The sequence below is a fragment of the Rhinichthys klamathensis genome, unplaced genomic scaffold (genome assembly GCF_029890125.1).
Source record: "Rhinichthys klamathensis goyatoka isolate OS25496 unplaced genomic scaffold, OSU_Roscu_1.1 h1tg000020l_1, whole genome shotgun sequence".
Classification (NCBI taxonomy): Eukaryota; Metazoa; Chordata; class Actinopteri; order Cypriniformes; family Leuciscidae; genus Rhinichthys; species Rhinichthys klamathensis.
In genome coordinates this window covers 3,097,115-3,111,873 of record NW_026606571.1, presented here as the reverse complement: position 1 = coordinate 3,111,873, position 14,759 = coordinate 3,097,115, and the positions used below count along the sequence as shown (strand labels likewise).

General features: G+C 37.2%; 1 protein-coding gene across 2 annotated transcripts; it reads left to right on the top strand.

Annotated features, from left to right (window-relative positions):
• The first annotated feature begins 1,331 nt into the window (after positions 1 to 1,331).
• Positions 1,332 to 13,191, top strand: osbpl2a (oxysterol binding protein-like 2a). Of its 2 annotated transcripts, XM_056239743.1 has the most exons (14): positions 1,333 to 1,430; positions 6,520 to 6,617; positions 6,691 to 6,802; positions 6,910 to 6,985; positions 7,149 to 7,283; positions 7,367 to 7,464; positions 7,540 to 7,722; positions 8,405 to 8,512; positions 8,700 to 8,789; positions 8,991 to 9,117; positions 10,100 to 10,219; positions 11,133 to 11,256; positions 11,371 to 11,461; positions 11,844 to 13,191. In XM_056239743.1, exons 2-14 carry the CDS (start codon positions 6,581 to 6,583, stop codon positions 11,944 to 11,946), a joined length of 1,404 nt encoding a protein of 467 aa, XP_056095718.1. In that variant the 5' UTR covers positions 1,333 to 1,430; positions 6,520 to 6,580; the 3' UTR covers positions 11,947 to 13,191. The 2 variants fall into 2 exon arrangements, with proteins under 2 accessions (XP_056095719.1, XP_056095718.1); XM_056239744.1 differs by lacking the exon at positions 10,100 to 10,219 and having other exon boundaries at positions 1,332 to 1,430.
• The last annotated feature ends 1,568 nt before the right edge of the window (positions 13,192 to 14,759 follow it).

Here is a 14,759-nt window from a genome sequence, read left to right as displayed (position 1 = left end):
CGACGAGAATACTTTTTGTGCGCAAAAAAACAAACAAAAATAAAGACTTTATTCAACTAATCATTTCCTTCTCTGTGGGCCGTGATATTTCACGTAGTGAAACTACGCAAAGCTTCTAGGTTGTACGTCACGCATCACACACGACCAGCGTCGGCCAATAGTGAGCCTACGTGTGACGTACAACCTAGAAGCTTTGCGCAATATCACTACGTGAAATATCACGGCCGTACAGAGAAGGAAATGATTAGTTGAATAAAGTCGTTATTTTTGTTTGTTTTTTGCGCACAAAAAGTATTCTCGTCGCTTGATAAACTTATAGGTTGAGCCACTGTAGTCACTCGGACTATTTTAACGATGTCTTTAATAACTTTTGGGCCGGTCAGTTTCGATCCCTTAAGAAGCCTATGGAGGAGTGATCCAGCTCTCAGATTTAATCAAAAATATCTTAATTTGTGTTCCGAAGATGAACGGAAGACTTACTGGGTTGGAACAACATGAGGGTGAGTAATTACTGACAGAATTTTCATTTTTGGGTGAACTAACCCTTTAACGAATGCCCACCCCCCACCCCACCACCCCACCACCCCACCACCAATAAAATCCCCATGAAATCAAAATTAAGTTTTTGGGGTTTTAGTGATGTTAGCCTTAGCCTACTGTTATCTATAAGCTAGTGTGCTCCAAAACAATGACACAATTCACATTTAGAAGATAAGCATTCAAAACTGAATATAATATGTTTTGAATCAAAACTGAATCAAATATGGATCAATGATTTTGATAACATCAAACTGCACTACTTCTCATCTTTTCACAACTTCTCATTAGATTTTCTGTCCAATCAAATGCTCTCTAGAATTTAAGAATTATTTAGTTTTATAGACAAGACAACGCTTTGATTTTAGGGCGTGAATAAGAAAAAGCAGTAAAAATAGAAAATATTCTATGAATAAGGCTAATACATAGATCGCAGATCACACTAATAAAACAGGTAGGCTAAATTAAAGCTTCGAACAGCTTCATGTCATATTTTGAATTCTCCCTGGACAGCAGTCATATTCAATCAAGGAGCGCCGCTGCCAGCCAACGGCGATATTTATTGTTACCGGTATTATGATTATAAATAACCCACATCCCTGCCTTTTTAGTAGGCTACCGACCCCTTTATGTAACATCATATAGCCCCGCCCCTTCGAAAGGTTATTATCGTGCGTTCGTAAAGGGGTCTTCTTTCACAATAAGCTACTTCTTCTGTCAATCAACCATTTCCCCGCCCCTCTGCGTTTGGAGCCGTTACTCAACCCTCCAATCCAGATTGTTCTCCTGTCCTGGCGAAATGTATCCGCCCCACTGTCAGTCTCTTCCCAAACTGGGCGCTTGTTTTCTGTCCCGCCGGAGAAAGGAGCTATCCAGCTTTACGTTATTGAAAGGTAACGCGACACATGCACAGTATACGCTTGCTGAGCAAGATCGACGCTACACGTCGTGTTATTTTGTGCTTTGTTTAAGGTTTTCACTAAATCAAATGGGTTGTTGGGTAATATGCGGGTTTGTTATTGGTCAAGGCGCATTGCTAGCGGCTAACGCGGGTCAAAACAGCTCAAGCCAAACACCCCGTGCCTTCCGCCCGGAGTAGATCTAGTTTGGAGATGCCGAGCGAGGCAGGTTATTCATAGCATCAGATATGTTTGTGTATCTAACAGTGCATTACCTGAATGTCAGCTTGCCCTCATGCACGGATGGCTGGACGTTAGACTATTATTTGGATGGGTGAATTGTGTTATGCTCACATGGTGCTTAGTTACCATGTTCATGTGATCTTGTAGAAAGCAGTGCATTCTAAATGTCTTTTAAGTAATATCTGGATCAGCTGTTTGCCCTGTAGTTTTGATGGGTTAAATCTGCTCCACTGCATTCAGTGACACTCATTATGAGAGATGATCAGACACATCCATTTGTTAGTTGACAGCGGTACAAATTTAGGGAAGTATTTTGACTCGATTATTAAGCGCTGGGGAAAAAAAGTATCAAAGTTTGCACAAAAATATTAAGCAGCACAGCATTGATGAAAAGGAATGTTGCTTGAGTTTGACCACCAAAATGATTTCTGAAAGATCATATGACACTTAGAATTGGAGTGATGGCTGCTGAATAAGTTACATTTGAAATTTCAGTAAAATAGAAATATAGTATTTTTAATTTTAATATTTCACACTATTACTTACAGTAGTTTATCTAATAAATGCAGCCTTAGTGAACATAAGATGCTTATTTTTTTAAAAACATAAAAAATCTCCCTGATTTAAATCTTTTGAGTGGTAGTGTACACGTGACTCCAGTCTTCTAATCTAGACAAAGCTGTTTTATTTTACCACTGCTGCTAATAATATGTTTATTTCATATAGTGCTTTCCGTCAGTTAAGACTGAAGCAGCAACAGTTAGTAAGCTAACTTTATGTGTCAAATGTCAATATAAAGTCCAAAACTATTGGTAATATTGGGATAAATGAGAGCCAGCTGAACAAACAATAACTTACAACGTATACAGGTAGTTGCAAGTCATAGACCATTGTTTAGGTATTTTTGCACAGCAAATGTTACAACTTGAAAATAAATGGCATTATTTAGGGGATCTATGACATGTACAATAGCAATTGGTGATATCTAAATGAGCTTCTCCAAGTATAACCACCAGGAACTGCACAGCTTTTTCTAGAGAACCAAGTACTTATGTGGTTCTCTTAAGTCACCATTGATCTGTAACACTATCATTTTCCAGTCAGTTGACTAGATTTCTCTGTTCACTGTTAGTAGCCCATTATAGCCAAAGGCCGTGCATCCAAATTTCACTTTAGCTGAAAGATTCTGAGATATTTTATTTACTTGATTATTTTGAAATGTTTAAAATGAAGTATAAAAAGGTTGTGATCTGTCAATATGTTATCTAGGGCGTTTTCTTGCAGATTTATAATGATTCAATAATACTGTTAACATCTGTTTGGGTAATGTATGCAGTGTTGAAGGCTGTATATTGTGTGTAATGTATTTATGTAAATGGAATTAGATGATATTTCTGTTGATATTTTAATTGAAATATTGTATTATTCACAGATTCTTGATTTTGAAAGCTATCTTCAACGTTTCTTCGTGGTTTCTACTAGGGCTGGGCGATATGGCTGAAAACTGTATCACGATATCAGTGTTTCATATCGGTCGATATCGATAATTATTGATTTTTTTTATGACCCATTTAAAATAAGGACCAGGAGAAAAAATATATATTACATTTAAACATTTTTATTTTAAACTTAACCTTCCTCTGATTACAATCCCAAGACAGAAATGTCAACACAACCATGGAAAACTCAAATAATTAAAATGTAAACATAAGTCTAAATTCACAATCAGACCTGCAAACTCCTCAGAGTAAAAAAGGTGGCAGTGGCGTGGCGGGACGTGGGTGAGGGGGGTTTGTGATCGTATGTGCCCCCTGCTTGATGTTTTTTTTTTGAGACATCACGGTTCGGTACGATTTCGGTACAATGGAGTGAAAAGCAAAACAGAAATATAGAAGGCATTTTTATAAATGTCTTAAGCCTTGTATTTTTTAAATAAGTTTTATTAATAAAGGCATAGAACCAGTTTATTTATAGTGCACTGATAATAGTTTTATATAATTGGTTTATTAATTAAACTAATAAAAAGATAGATATGAGATATGTTTGGTAATTGTACCTGAATGAATTTAAAATTAATTTGCTATATTTCAGATCAATATATTTGTTTTCCTTAATTTTAATTAACCCTAACTTTATTCTCAGCTGAATTATAAATAATTGATTTCCATATAAAATAATCTACCAACACATTTCACTTTCTTTTTTAATCAACGTGTAACTTAAAAATAAACAGATTAGTGCTCTGTTTTGAGGACAAGAAATGAAAACCAATGCGATATGATGAATGTCCAAAAGATGGAACACACAGACTGTTTTACAAAGGGGTTGGATAAATATGTTTTGCTTTTAAAACGGTGTGTGACAGTTGTAGGTTACAGTTTGACAAGAAATACAGTGTGACAAAAGCACAATGTTGTGTTTTATTGCGAGTATAGGCCTACACAAATATAAGTAAACACTTTGCAGACTGAATGATGTCCTGTATTAACAAAATGACGGAGTATGTTTTTATGTCTCCACTGTTCGATCGCGCCCGCGTGTCTCTCTCTCTCGCGCCCGTGCCTACTCTCTCTCTCTCTCTCGCCACACACACACAGACACTCCAGCATTGCAATCTTGACATCGCAGCCTGTTCATTATGCTGTGTTCACATCAAACGCGAATAGAGCGAATTATCCAATAATGTTTCGCAATTCTAGCCTGCATGGCATGCAGATGAAGGGCACTCATTTTCTGCTTATCAATCGCCGGTTACTGAAGAGGAAGGAACCCAGCACCACGAGACAACGATGGCGCAACCAAACTGACACGTTACATGATTGCCTGAGCGTGTCACTCCCTACGTTGCTAGGTTACCAGAGAGCGAGTGCCTTTGATAATGCAACCAAACTTGCTTCGCAACCTGTGGTTTCTTCCGACGAAGAAAAAAAATATCGAACGTTTTATCGAACACATTTTTTATTGATATCGATCACGTGTCTATCGCGATACATATCGCGATACATATTATCGTTATCGTTTTATCGCCCAGCCCTAGTTTCTACGAATGGCCTGTTTTACTGTAGCGTCCTACAGTTTGGCTGCCTTGCACCCTATCATTCACATTAAGAGTCCAAGGTTTTTCTTTGTTCTGATCCAAAGCGTGTGATCAGTCACTGCCATCTCTAGTCTGCATTCATTTCCGTTAACCTACCTTGAATTTGTGTGGTTGCAAAACGACCGGGGCTACGTGCTGCTCAGCCAGCCAAGACTTCCTCTATTGGCAGTTTACCACATGGGTGTTTGAATATGTGATAGCTGTCAACTTGATAAGTGTCTGCTTTGCCTGTCCATGTTCAAAATAATTTGCATGGTGCCCGCCTCCGTTATATGGACAATTATTTTTTTATACTGCTTTGCATTTTGGTGGTCATCATCAGCTGTATAAGGGCTGTTGAAGAGTAGCTTGAATCCTTCATTTTATAGAGTTTCACCTTTTAGCACTCTATTCCTGTTTCTGTTCGCGTGTGGGTCAATGGCATTATACACAATTTGTCCTTTTTTATTTATTCATAAATATATTTTAAATCTAATTCATACAATTATTTGAATACACTTCCTTCATGATTAACCTTTTTTATGTATTTAAAAAATGTCAACTTTCCTGATATGATAAGGATATCAAAGGACAGACAAAGCAATAGTGACACATGGTGAAAACGGAAAACAATGTTACACTGTTACATTGTTACACATTACTGTCGGCTCCAGTAAAAAAGCCTGCGTCAAACTGTGTTTTGTTTAAAAATGACATGCATTGTCTTACTGATGCAATCTGGAACTTCGTTAAAAATAAAGTTCATCCACACTTTCTTAAGATCACAAGAAGCAGGCAATGCAAAGACTGCAAAAAGTCTTGTAGTCCTCAGAGGCATCTAATCACAGTAAGTACTGTGTTTTTGTCTCTCTCTCTCTCTCTCTCTCTCTCTCTCTCTCTCTCTCTCTCTCTCTCTCTCTCTCTCTCTCTCTCTCTCTCTCTCTCTCTCTCTCACCTCCCACTACATGTGCAAATCGGTGGGCGGGGCTAAAGAGGCAATGATGTAGAAGTAGGCATTGATCTTCTTCTGCTGATGCCGTCTTTTGTCAGACTTTAAGCAGCTTGGTTTCTATAAAAGCTGTTTTTGGGCTGAAAACGTACAGGATATTTTTTAGTACAAGTCAGACATTGTACTCTTATGTCAAAAGATCAAGTACATTTTGATTTCTCAATTTATGACCCATTTGATTAAGCCCACACTGTGAAGAGGTAAAGTCAGTTGCAATAATGTCTCTCTCTCTCTCTTTCTCTCTCTCTCTTTCTCTCTCTCTCTCTCTCTCTCTCTCTCAATTCAATTCAATTCAATTCAATTCAGCTTTATTGGCATGAATGTGTACAATAGCACAATATTGCCAAAGTCTCTCTCTCTCTCTCTCTCTCTCTCTCTCTCTCTCTCTCTCTCTCTCTCTCTCTCTCTCTCTCTCTCTCTCTCTCTCTCTCTCTCTCTCTCTCTCTCTCTCTCTCTCTCTCTCTCTCTCTCTCTCTCTCTCTCGCTTTGCCATTGGCCATTAAAGGATTAGCTTGGGCAGACACTCTCATTAGATGGTTTTGCCAAGCACAGCTGTTTAAAGACTGCAGTGAGGTGATTGGATTTGTTCTGTGTGTTCAATAAGGGAATAGATGGTGACCAGTTTGTTCCAGGTTCACGGCATAGTCTACAGTACATTAATGATTCATTGTTATTAGTTGGACTGATGATGTCCAGCTGTAGGTCTTTATATCCATTTATTATTCAAACCTACTGCTCTCTGGTTTGATCTACAGAACACATTCAAGCTGTGAAACGATGCCTTCTGATTGACATCAACAGCAACAACTGTCCATCATGAACAGCGAGGAAGAGTTCTATGATGCTGAGACAGGTATGGAATTAAGTTAAGTAAGGTACATCACATTTTCTCGCCACCTATAGCTAAATCTCTCCTTCCGTCTCAGGTTTGGAATCAGACGACTCGTGTGAAGTCAGCTTTAAAGATGCCTGCGTCTATGCGATCAAGCAGAGGGTGAATGGCAAAGTGCCGTCTGAGAATGGAGTGTTGGAGAGGCGGTAAGGTGTCAGAATAATGTGAAATAATATAGCGGCAGGAAACAGAATGTGAAGATCTTTATCTGTTGGATTGAGTAATGTATTAATATGTGTGTCCGTGTGCTCAGAACTACTCTTCCAGCGCCCATGTTCTCCAGAAATGACTTCAGTGTATGGGGCTTCCTGAAGAAATGCATTGGAATGGTGAGCGTAGGCTACTTTGACCAAACAACAGCTTGGTCAAAAGTGCTCAGTTTAAACAAAGCATGAAATAGGAACTTCTAAAAGAAACATCTTATGTAGATTGTATTGTCGTTGTCCAAGCCATGCCAAGCCAGTTCTATCTGGGAATACTTTATCTTTGCAGGAGCTGTCCAAGATAACAATGCCTATTGTTTTCAACGAACCACTGAGCTTCTTGCAGAGGATTACAGAGTACATGGAACATACATACCTCATCCATAAAGCTTGTAAACATTCGGACTCTATTGAGCGTATGCAGGTTAGTACCTCCTCTATTATTTACTCTCACATGTGTGCTTGCATGGAAGACTCAAACAAACCCTTTTGCATCTTATTTGTCAGCTTGTTGCAGCGTTCGCCGTTTCTGCAGTTGCTTCACAATGGGACAGAACTGGAAAACCTTTTAATCCTTTATTAGGAGAGACTTTTGAGCTTACAAGGTAAATGTACAGAGCAAACGCTATACGTCTTCTACAAAATTAGCTTGCACTAATGATTTGCATATCTGTGCTCAGGGAGGATGAGGGTTATCGCATGATCTCAGAACAGGTGAGCCACCATCCACCAATCAGCGCCTTCTACGCAGAGTCACTCAATCAGGACTTCTCGTTTCACGGCTCCATCTATCCTAAACTGAAATTCTGGGGGAAGAGTGTGGAGGCTGAGCCTAAAGGCACCATGACACTTGAGCTGTCCAAGTGAGTATTATTCATGTGACAACACCAAGTACAGTATGATCACTTTTTTTATTGGAGCTGGAGAGTCACTGAGATATTCAAGCACAGTCACACCCTTGAGCAAGGCACGTAACCTCTCTCTGTCCTCAGTGAACTGTAAGTTGCTTTGGAAGTAGCTTTATTTGCTAGATAAAGAGCATGCTGGAATGTCCATTTATTATTCAGCATGTTTTGTAAGTGTATAAAAGAGATTTAGTGTCTGAGCTCTTTTTTAATTCTTCATTAGTTAAGATGACCTAAAGGACAACACTTGAACAACACTTCTACAGCATTTGTTAATTTCTACATTAATACATTTTTTAAATCAAAAGTCATCTGTTAACATTAGTGAATGCATTGCGAGGTATTATGAACAAACAAAGAAACAATTGTATTTTTACTAACTAACATTAACAAAGGTTGTAAATGCTGTAAAAATAGGTTACACTTTATTTTAAGGCGAAGTAGTTACATTGTACTTACTCAAATAAATATGTACTTACTATAGAGGTTAGAGTTTGGTTTAGGGTTAGTTACTTGTAATTATGCATAGTAAGTATATGTAGTAACATGTGACTACGTCACCTTAAAATAAAGTATTATCTAAAAAATATATTGCTCATAGTTAGTTTATGTTAACTAATGTTATAATTTTTTTCCTCAGGCACGGAGAAGCTTACACATGGACAAACCCTATGTGCTGTGTGCATAATGTTATTCTGGGTAAACTGTGGATTGAGCAGTATGGGACAGTGGAGATTGTCAACCACAGGTATATCATCTCTTTCCTTTCTGACACTAAATATCCGACCTGCATTTTCACTCTATACCATTTTACAGCATTTATATAATGTTGTCGAATAGGCTACTGATCCACATGTATCATTGTGGATCAATGTTCACCCAGTGTGGTTGTTGCCTTATTCTTGATTGGGAAACCTCCTCTCTGTTCATTTTAGCACTGGGGACAAGTGTGTGCTGAATTTTAAGCCATGCGGCATGTTTGGCAAAGAGCTGCATAGGGTTGAGGGATATATCCAGGACAAGAGGTGAGCAGTCGTTCGTATCAAATGTCAGTGGGTATATCTGGCTCCTTGCCTGTAGTGTTCACACTGCACATTCACTCAGTCTGTAGCACTTAAGGCATCAGCAATGTCTTTTACAGATGGATTGTAAATGTAGTTTTATTATTACCTTTTTATGGATTTGATGTTTGTATATATGACTCATTGTTTTTGGGTGTATTTCAGTAAAAAGAAGCATCACGTTCTCTACGGGAAGTGGACGGAGTGCGTATTTAGCATTGAGCCAAAAGTCTTCGAAGCCAACAGGAAAGCAGAGAAGAAAAGTGGAGGAGATTCCAAGAAACACAAGCAGGTAAAATGTGTTAGTCATTTATCTCTTACTGCAGAGCCATACTTTTCTGTTATGTTTTCACATGGAAGTCCAAAAGGGCTCTGCCGCATCCTTAATAGAGGTTGCAACACTATGCCAACCGAAAAAGTTTCAGGATCTTTGCTAAAGAGAGATCAGCCAGAGCGAGTTCTTTCCAATGTGTAACTCTGTTGGAGTTTTGTTTTTTATGTCACTATTCAAACATTATGTCAGATTTTTTCTGTGATATTTAATCAGTAATTTTATTTTATTTCAATAGAATACATATTAAATATACACTACTGTACATGATTTACATGTACATGGTCTGTATGATTTATCAATGTTTTTAATATTATTACAACTCAAAACATCTGTTTTCTATTTTAATATATTTTAAAATGTAATTTATTCCTGTGATGGCAAAGCTGTATTTTCAGCAACATTACTCCAGTCTTCGTTCACATGATCCTTCAGACATCATTCTAATATGATTTGGTGCTTAAGAAACATTTCTTATTATTAATCTTAAAAACAGTTGTTCTTTTTTATATATATTAAAACGGTGATAATTTTGTGTGTGTGTGATAGTTCAAATTCATGGCTGAATAAAACTATTAATTTCTTGAAATCTTACTGACCCCAACATTTGAATGGTAGTGTTAATTGAAAAATAAAATGTAATTAAATAAAATGTTTTTTATTTATTTATATTTCATACAAGTAAACAGTGTTTTATATATATATATATATATATATATATATAACCTCTTTTCCTCCTTTGTATTAACATGCAATTTCTGTGAGAGGTGAAGGTAAAGACAGTGGGTTTTAGCAGTGATGCTACAGTAACTGAGCCACCTTAGTAGAGTTTGTTGTTCAGTTAGTTATGCTATGTGGTTCCCTGATCTTACTCTATCTGTAGTTTTTAATAAACATGGTGCATTTGAGGGCATTAATGGTAGTACTCTATGCATGTGATTAGGAACAGGGTACAGGGGGGGATGATGCAGATGAAATGCCAGATGTCCAGGAGACAGTCACTATGATCCCAGGCAGTGCTCTTCTGTGGAGAATAGCCCCTCGACCGCCACACTCGACACAGGTAATCACAACCTTGGAATTTCACATGGTATTAAAGAGGCCTTATTTTACAAAGTCTTGATTTTGTTTTTGAGGTCTATAAGAATAGGTTTTCATGATTTGAATGTTTCAAAAAGATAATTTTTTGCATATTTTATATTGTTGCAGCAGCTCTCTCCTAGTCTGTCAGTAACACTCTGTTTAGTTCCTGTCTCTATGAAGCCCCTGCTTTCAAAAAGCCCAGTATGCTCTGATTGGTCAGCTTGACAAGTGTGTTGTGATTGGTCAGCCACTTTGAGCTTGTTTTCAAAATGTCACGGCCCTTACCATAACCATGAGTTTCAACACACTACTACTACTGACGCAACACACCCAGGCCTTGCCCCCTTTTTTGGAGGGTAGGAATTATTTAAATGAAGAATATTGTGATGTGTACGTTACCGGAAGAAAACTCAAGACTAAAATGGAGGCGTTTCAAGGAGTTCAGAAACAGTGCTTACTGATATAGAGAATAACTCTCTATGGCGTAGACTTTGTGCTTTGTAACTCTGCAGACCTTTTTCATGCTCAAACAGCAACATTACACACTAAAGAAATTTGAAAATGTAAAAAGCATAATTGGTTGATTGCATCTGACCACATTTCATCTGCAGTACAAATGTCGTAGTAGTGTAGCCAGTGGGGCCTGGCTAATATACAGTATATATTGTGGCCCGTTCATTTTAACATGGGACCCCCCAAAAAAATCTAATTCTGGCTACGCCACTGGCATGTCAACCAAAATGAAATGACACTGGACACTTTCCCGAGACGGATGCTAATACCAGTTGTAAATCCTTCTTGTTTTCACTCTTACAAATGCAGATACTTTATCTAGCTAGTTTTGCAATGCAGTACTAATTCTCTCTTTGTCCTCTTTCCTGGATTCTATTCAGATGTATAATTTTACTAACTTTGCAATGACACTTAACGAGCTGGAGCCTGGCATGATAGGAGTCTTACCACCAACAGACTGTCGCCTGCGGCCAGACATCAGAGCTATGGAGAATGGGGATATAGGTATGGGCAATCTCTCTTTTGGCCCGTTCTGTTACCATCTGTCCTGTAAGCTACCTCTTGGATGTTGCTCTACTTATTTTACCACTAAATTTAGAAGCTACTCTTAAATTCCAGATACTGCAAGTCAAGAGAAAGAGAGATTGGAAGAGAAGCAGAGAGCTGCCAGAAGAGAGCGTGCTAAAGATGAGGAAGAATGGTCTACAAGGTGAGTATTTGGATTAAGAGCACAACAGTGACCGCCCACTATTTCTGCGGTTTGTTTTCTTGGATTGTTTTGCACATTTACAAATTTTGTCTGTAGGCATTAAAAAAAATCCTCCAATGAAGTGTTGAATCAAGCAAGACAGTTCTGAGACTGCAACATTACAACCTTCAAAAACAAAATTCTAAATGAACTATACAGTAAATGATTGCAAAATTTAAATGATAAACTGACTATTACAATAGTTTTGAAATCACATTGACTTGAGGCTTCTACAAAAGCACATATCATCATTTAAATATTTTTGATAGGTCTTGAAAGGATTAAATATTAGTGCAAAAAAAAAGTTTTATCTTCATAACCTTTTTGGCCTCCCATCTTTCAGATGGTTCCAGCAAGGCAATAATCCATACACTGGGGCAGCAGACTGGATCTTCAAGGGTGGTTACTTTGACAGGAAGTACTCTGACCTTCCCAACATCTACTGATTCGGTTGGGAAAACTGAGAGAGGCTTGAGATTCATCCTTTGCTCTCCTTCACTCAGTCCATATCATCTCCTCTCCTTAAGCTCTTTTCAATTTTCTCTTTTTCCTTCGTCGGAGTGAAAGTGATTAGTTTTCGGACAAAGCCTCTTCACAAATTCTGCTCTTCACTAGAATCTGGAAATTCAGCGTGAATTTATTTATTTATTTTGAGAGGTGGGGAATGCCTTAAATTATTCACTTTTTTGATGTATGTTAGATTTTGAGTTAAACATTCTGTGCAAACCTGAATATGTTTAAAAATTGCTAGTTTATGTATGCTAACCTACCTTTCCATGCGTCTCGCTAGTTACACTCAGGTATTCATTTTATGGGTACAAGCGGTTAGTGATGGCATCAATCCAGTGCCATCTGTGAAGATAGCCAATATTTGTGTGATTTATTGAATTGTGCGGTTTCTCAGAACCTATTAGGAGAGCTTAATTTTGTGTTTTTGCTCAAACTAATGCTATTTTATCTCTAGTACATGCTTTTTTTCCTTATCTCAGAAACATGACCTCTGTTTTGGTATGCATGATGTGCAGGAACTTCATAGTTAAAGATTCTGCCTGATTTTGAGTACCTGAGAAGGAAAAGGACTTTATTTTTCAGAATCATCCCATCTATGTTTAGAAATCACGGTTGTATAAGGCATTTAGGCCGTTTTCTCACCATCTCCATGGTACAGGGGAGTTTACTAAAACTAATATTCTCATTCCTCATATTTTAGATCTGTTTTGTTTTTGTTCAACAGACAAAAATGAAAGCTGCTTATGAAAAATGTTTACTTGGTAAAAAAAAAAAACTAAAAAAAAGTTTTTTAATTGTTAAAAAAAGCTCTTATAAAAAACAAAAAATCCTATTTCATCCTGTCATTGATATTTTGAGTATGTTTATGGTTGCCAAAGTCACTTTTCTCTCGTAGAAACTAAAGCCATATAACCCATCAGGACTGCAATGTTGAGTGATCCATCCTGGTGAATAAAATGGAGATGGGTGCTAAACTCAACTTTTTATTTTATTTCACTTCATGGCTCACGAATGTCAAGGTGCTTCACCTTAGTCCACAATATATACTCACATGTACCAAAAAATGAACAGAATGTGCTGCACTGCTCACTTGCTTTTTGCCATACAGCAAGTTTCATTCTGCAAGGACAAATTTTTTCTACACATAAAAATCATAATGACCTTAGAGATCATGAAAGACACCACTGTCTTTTATTTCTAAACTTTAAACAATACTGTGATTTTAACTCGCTATGCAAACATTGATGGGAATGTCTGTCTGTCTATGAATTGTACAATTTTATGTGTCAAAAAGCTTCACTGTTTATGTAAAATCTTCAGTTGGCCTAGTTCAAAAGTGTCAAGCATGCTAGTACTTTTGCTGATGGTTTTACACACTCACGTTGGCTGTTTTGCACTGCCTAAAGTTGGGCAGATGTGTTGTTTGATGTAGACAGGTGTATGTAACTGCAGTGATTAATAACACTCTTATCTAAATATTTGACATGTTTAGCATACACTTAATGGGAGTTCCATCATCTATTGTGTAGCACAAGAATATTTCTCTTTAACATGTTCCATGTAGTGTGTACAATTCCAAAAGCCAAGCTTCGGGCCATGGCCTACTACTTTAAAGGAAATTGAATTCCCTGTGTATTTTATAAAATATATTGTGGCATGTCTAAACATAAATGATTTAATCTCACTATCAATGCTTACTAGCAGTTAGAAGTATTAGTATTTTATCCCACCAGCTGCTAACTTAATGGCTCTAAATGTCCTTTGAATCTTGAGACATTAAAAACAACTCATCCCTAATTGTCTCATGATTTTTTCCCCCCATATTTATCAGTTATTCCTGTAGTAATCACATCAGGTTAACATACAAGTAAACCTTGTCACATTGAATGCAACTATGTAAAGCAAACATACACTCAGAAATGTTTATTTTAAGTAATTCTGTCTATGTTCTTCTTAAGCCGTTTATATTGTTTGTGACACTAGGGAATGACTGTTTCTGTTGTGAAACTATTTCACAGATTGAAACCCAAATTATACCACTGGTGCTATGACGGCTTTACATAATTGTATGTATTGTGACTTTTTACTACATTTGTATAATTCACGTGAAATGCACTTAAACTAATAATTCTGCTCACTTGTAAACTAGCAATATTAATGATATATGTGAGACCTCACTAATGCTAATGAAAGAAATTTCAGTTTTTCTTTTTTGTCTCTCAAGAGACAAGCATCAGTTTGGGATTTTTGACAAACCATTTGGGAGAAGCTTCAGCTTCCTTCAATATGTAAGATGGCGAGAACGTTTATGAATTATTATCTGTTGGTTCTGCATTAACCTAAAATGTGAACTGATCTCTATCAAAGTCATTGATAAAGAGGATTTAATTAAACACATAACAGAAAAAGCATGCTTTCTGTCTTTATTGACTAAGTTGGTTCTGATTTAGGAGTGTGATTATAAGATGATTTAATCATTTATTTGAAAAGGATTGCAAATGCTCAAGAGACAGAGACCTTGTAAGGGTTACTGAATTGCTCCAAGGTCAGACAAATAGTGTTTAAATGAAGGACATTCAATTAGACTGTTACTTGAACAAGCTGTCTAGCTTTATATAATCAATACAAAGGCATATAATAGTTCAGAAGATGACAATCGATCCAGTAATAACTAATATGGATTTCTTCCCATGCAGTACACTAGTCATAAATACAATAAAAAGAACCAGACTTATTTGAAAGCTAAGAG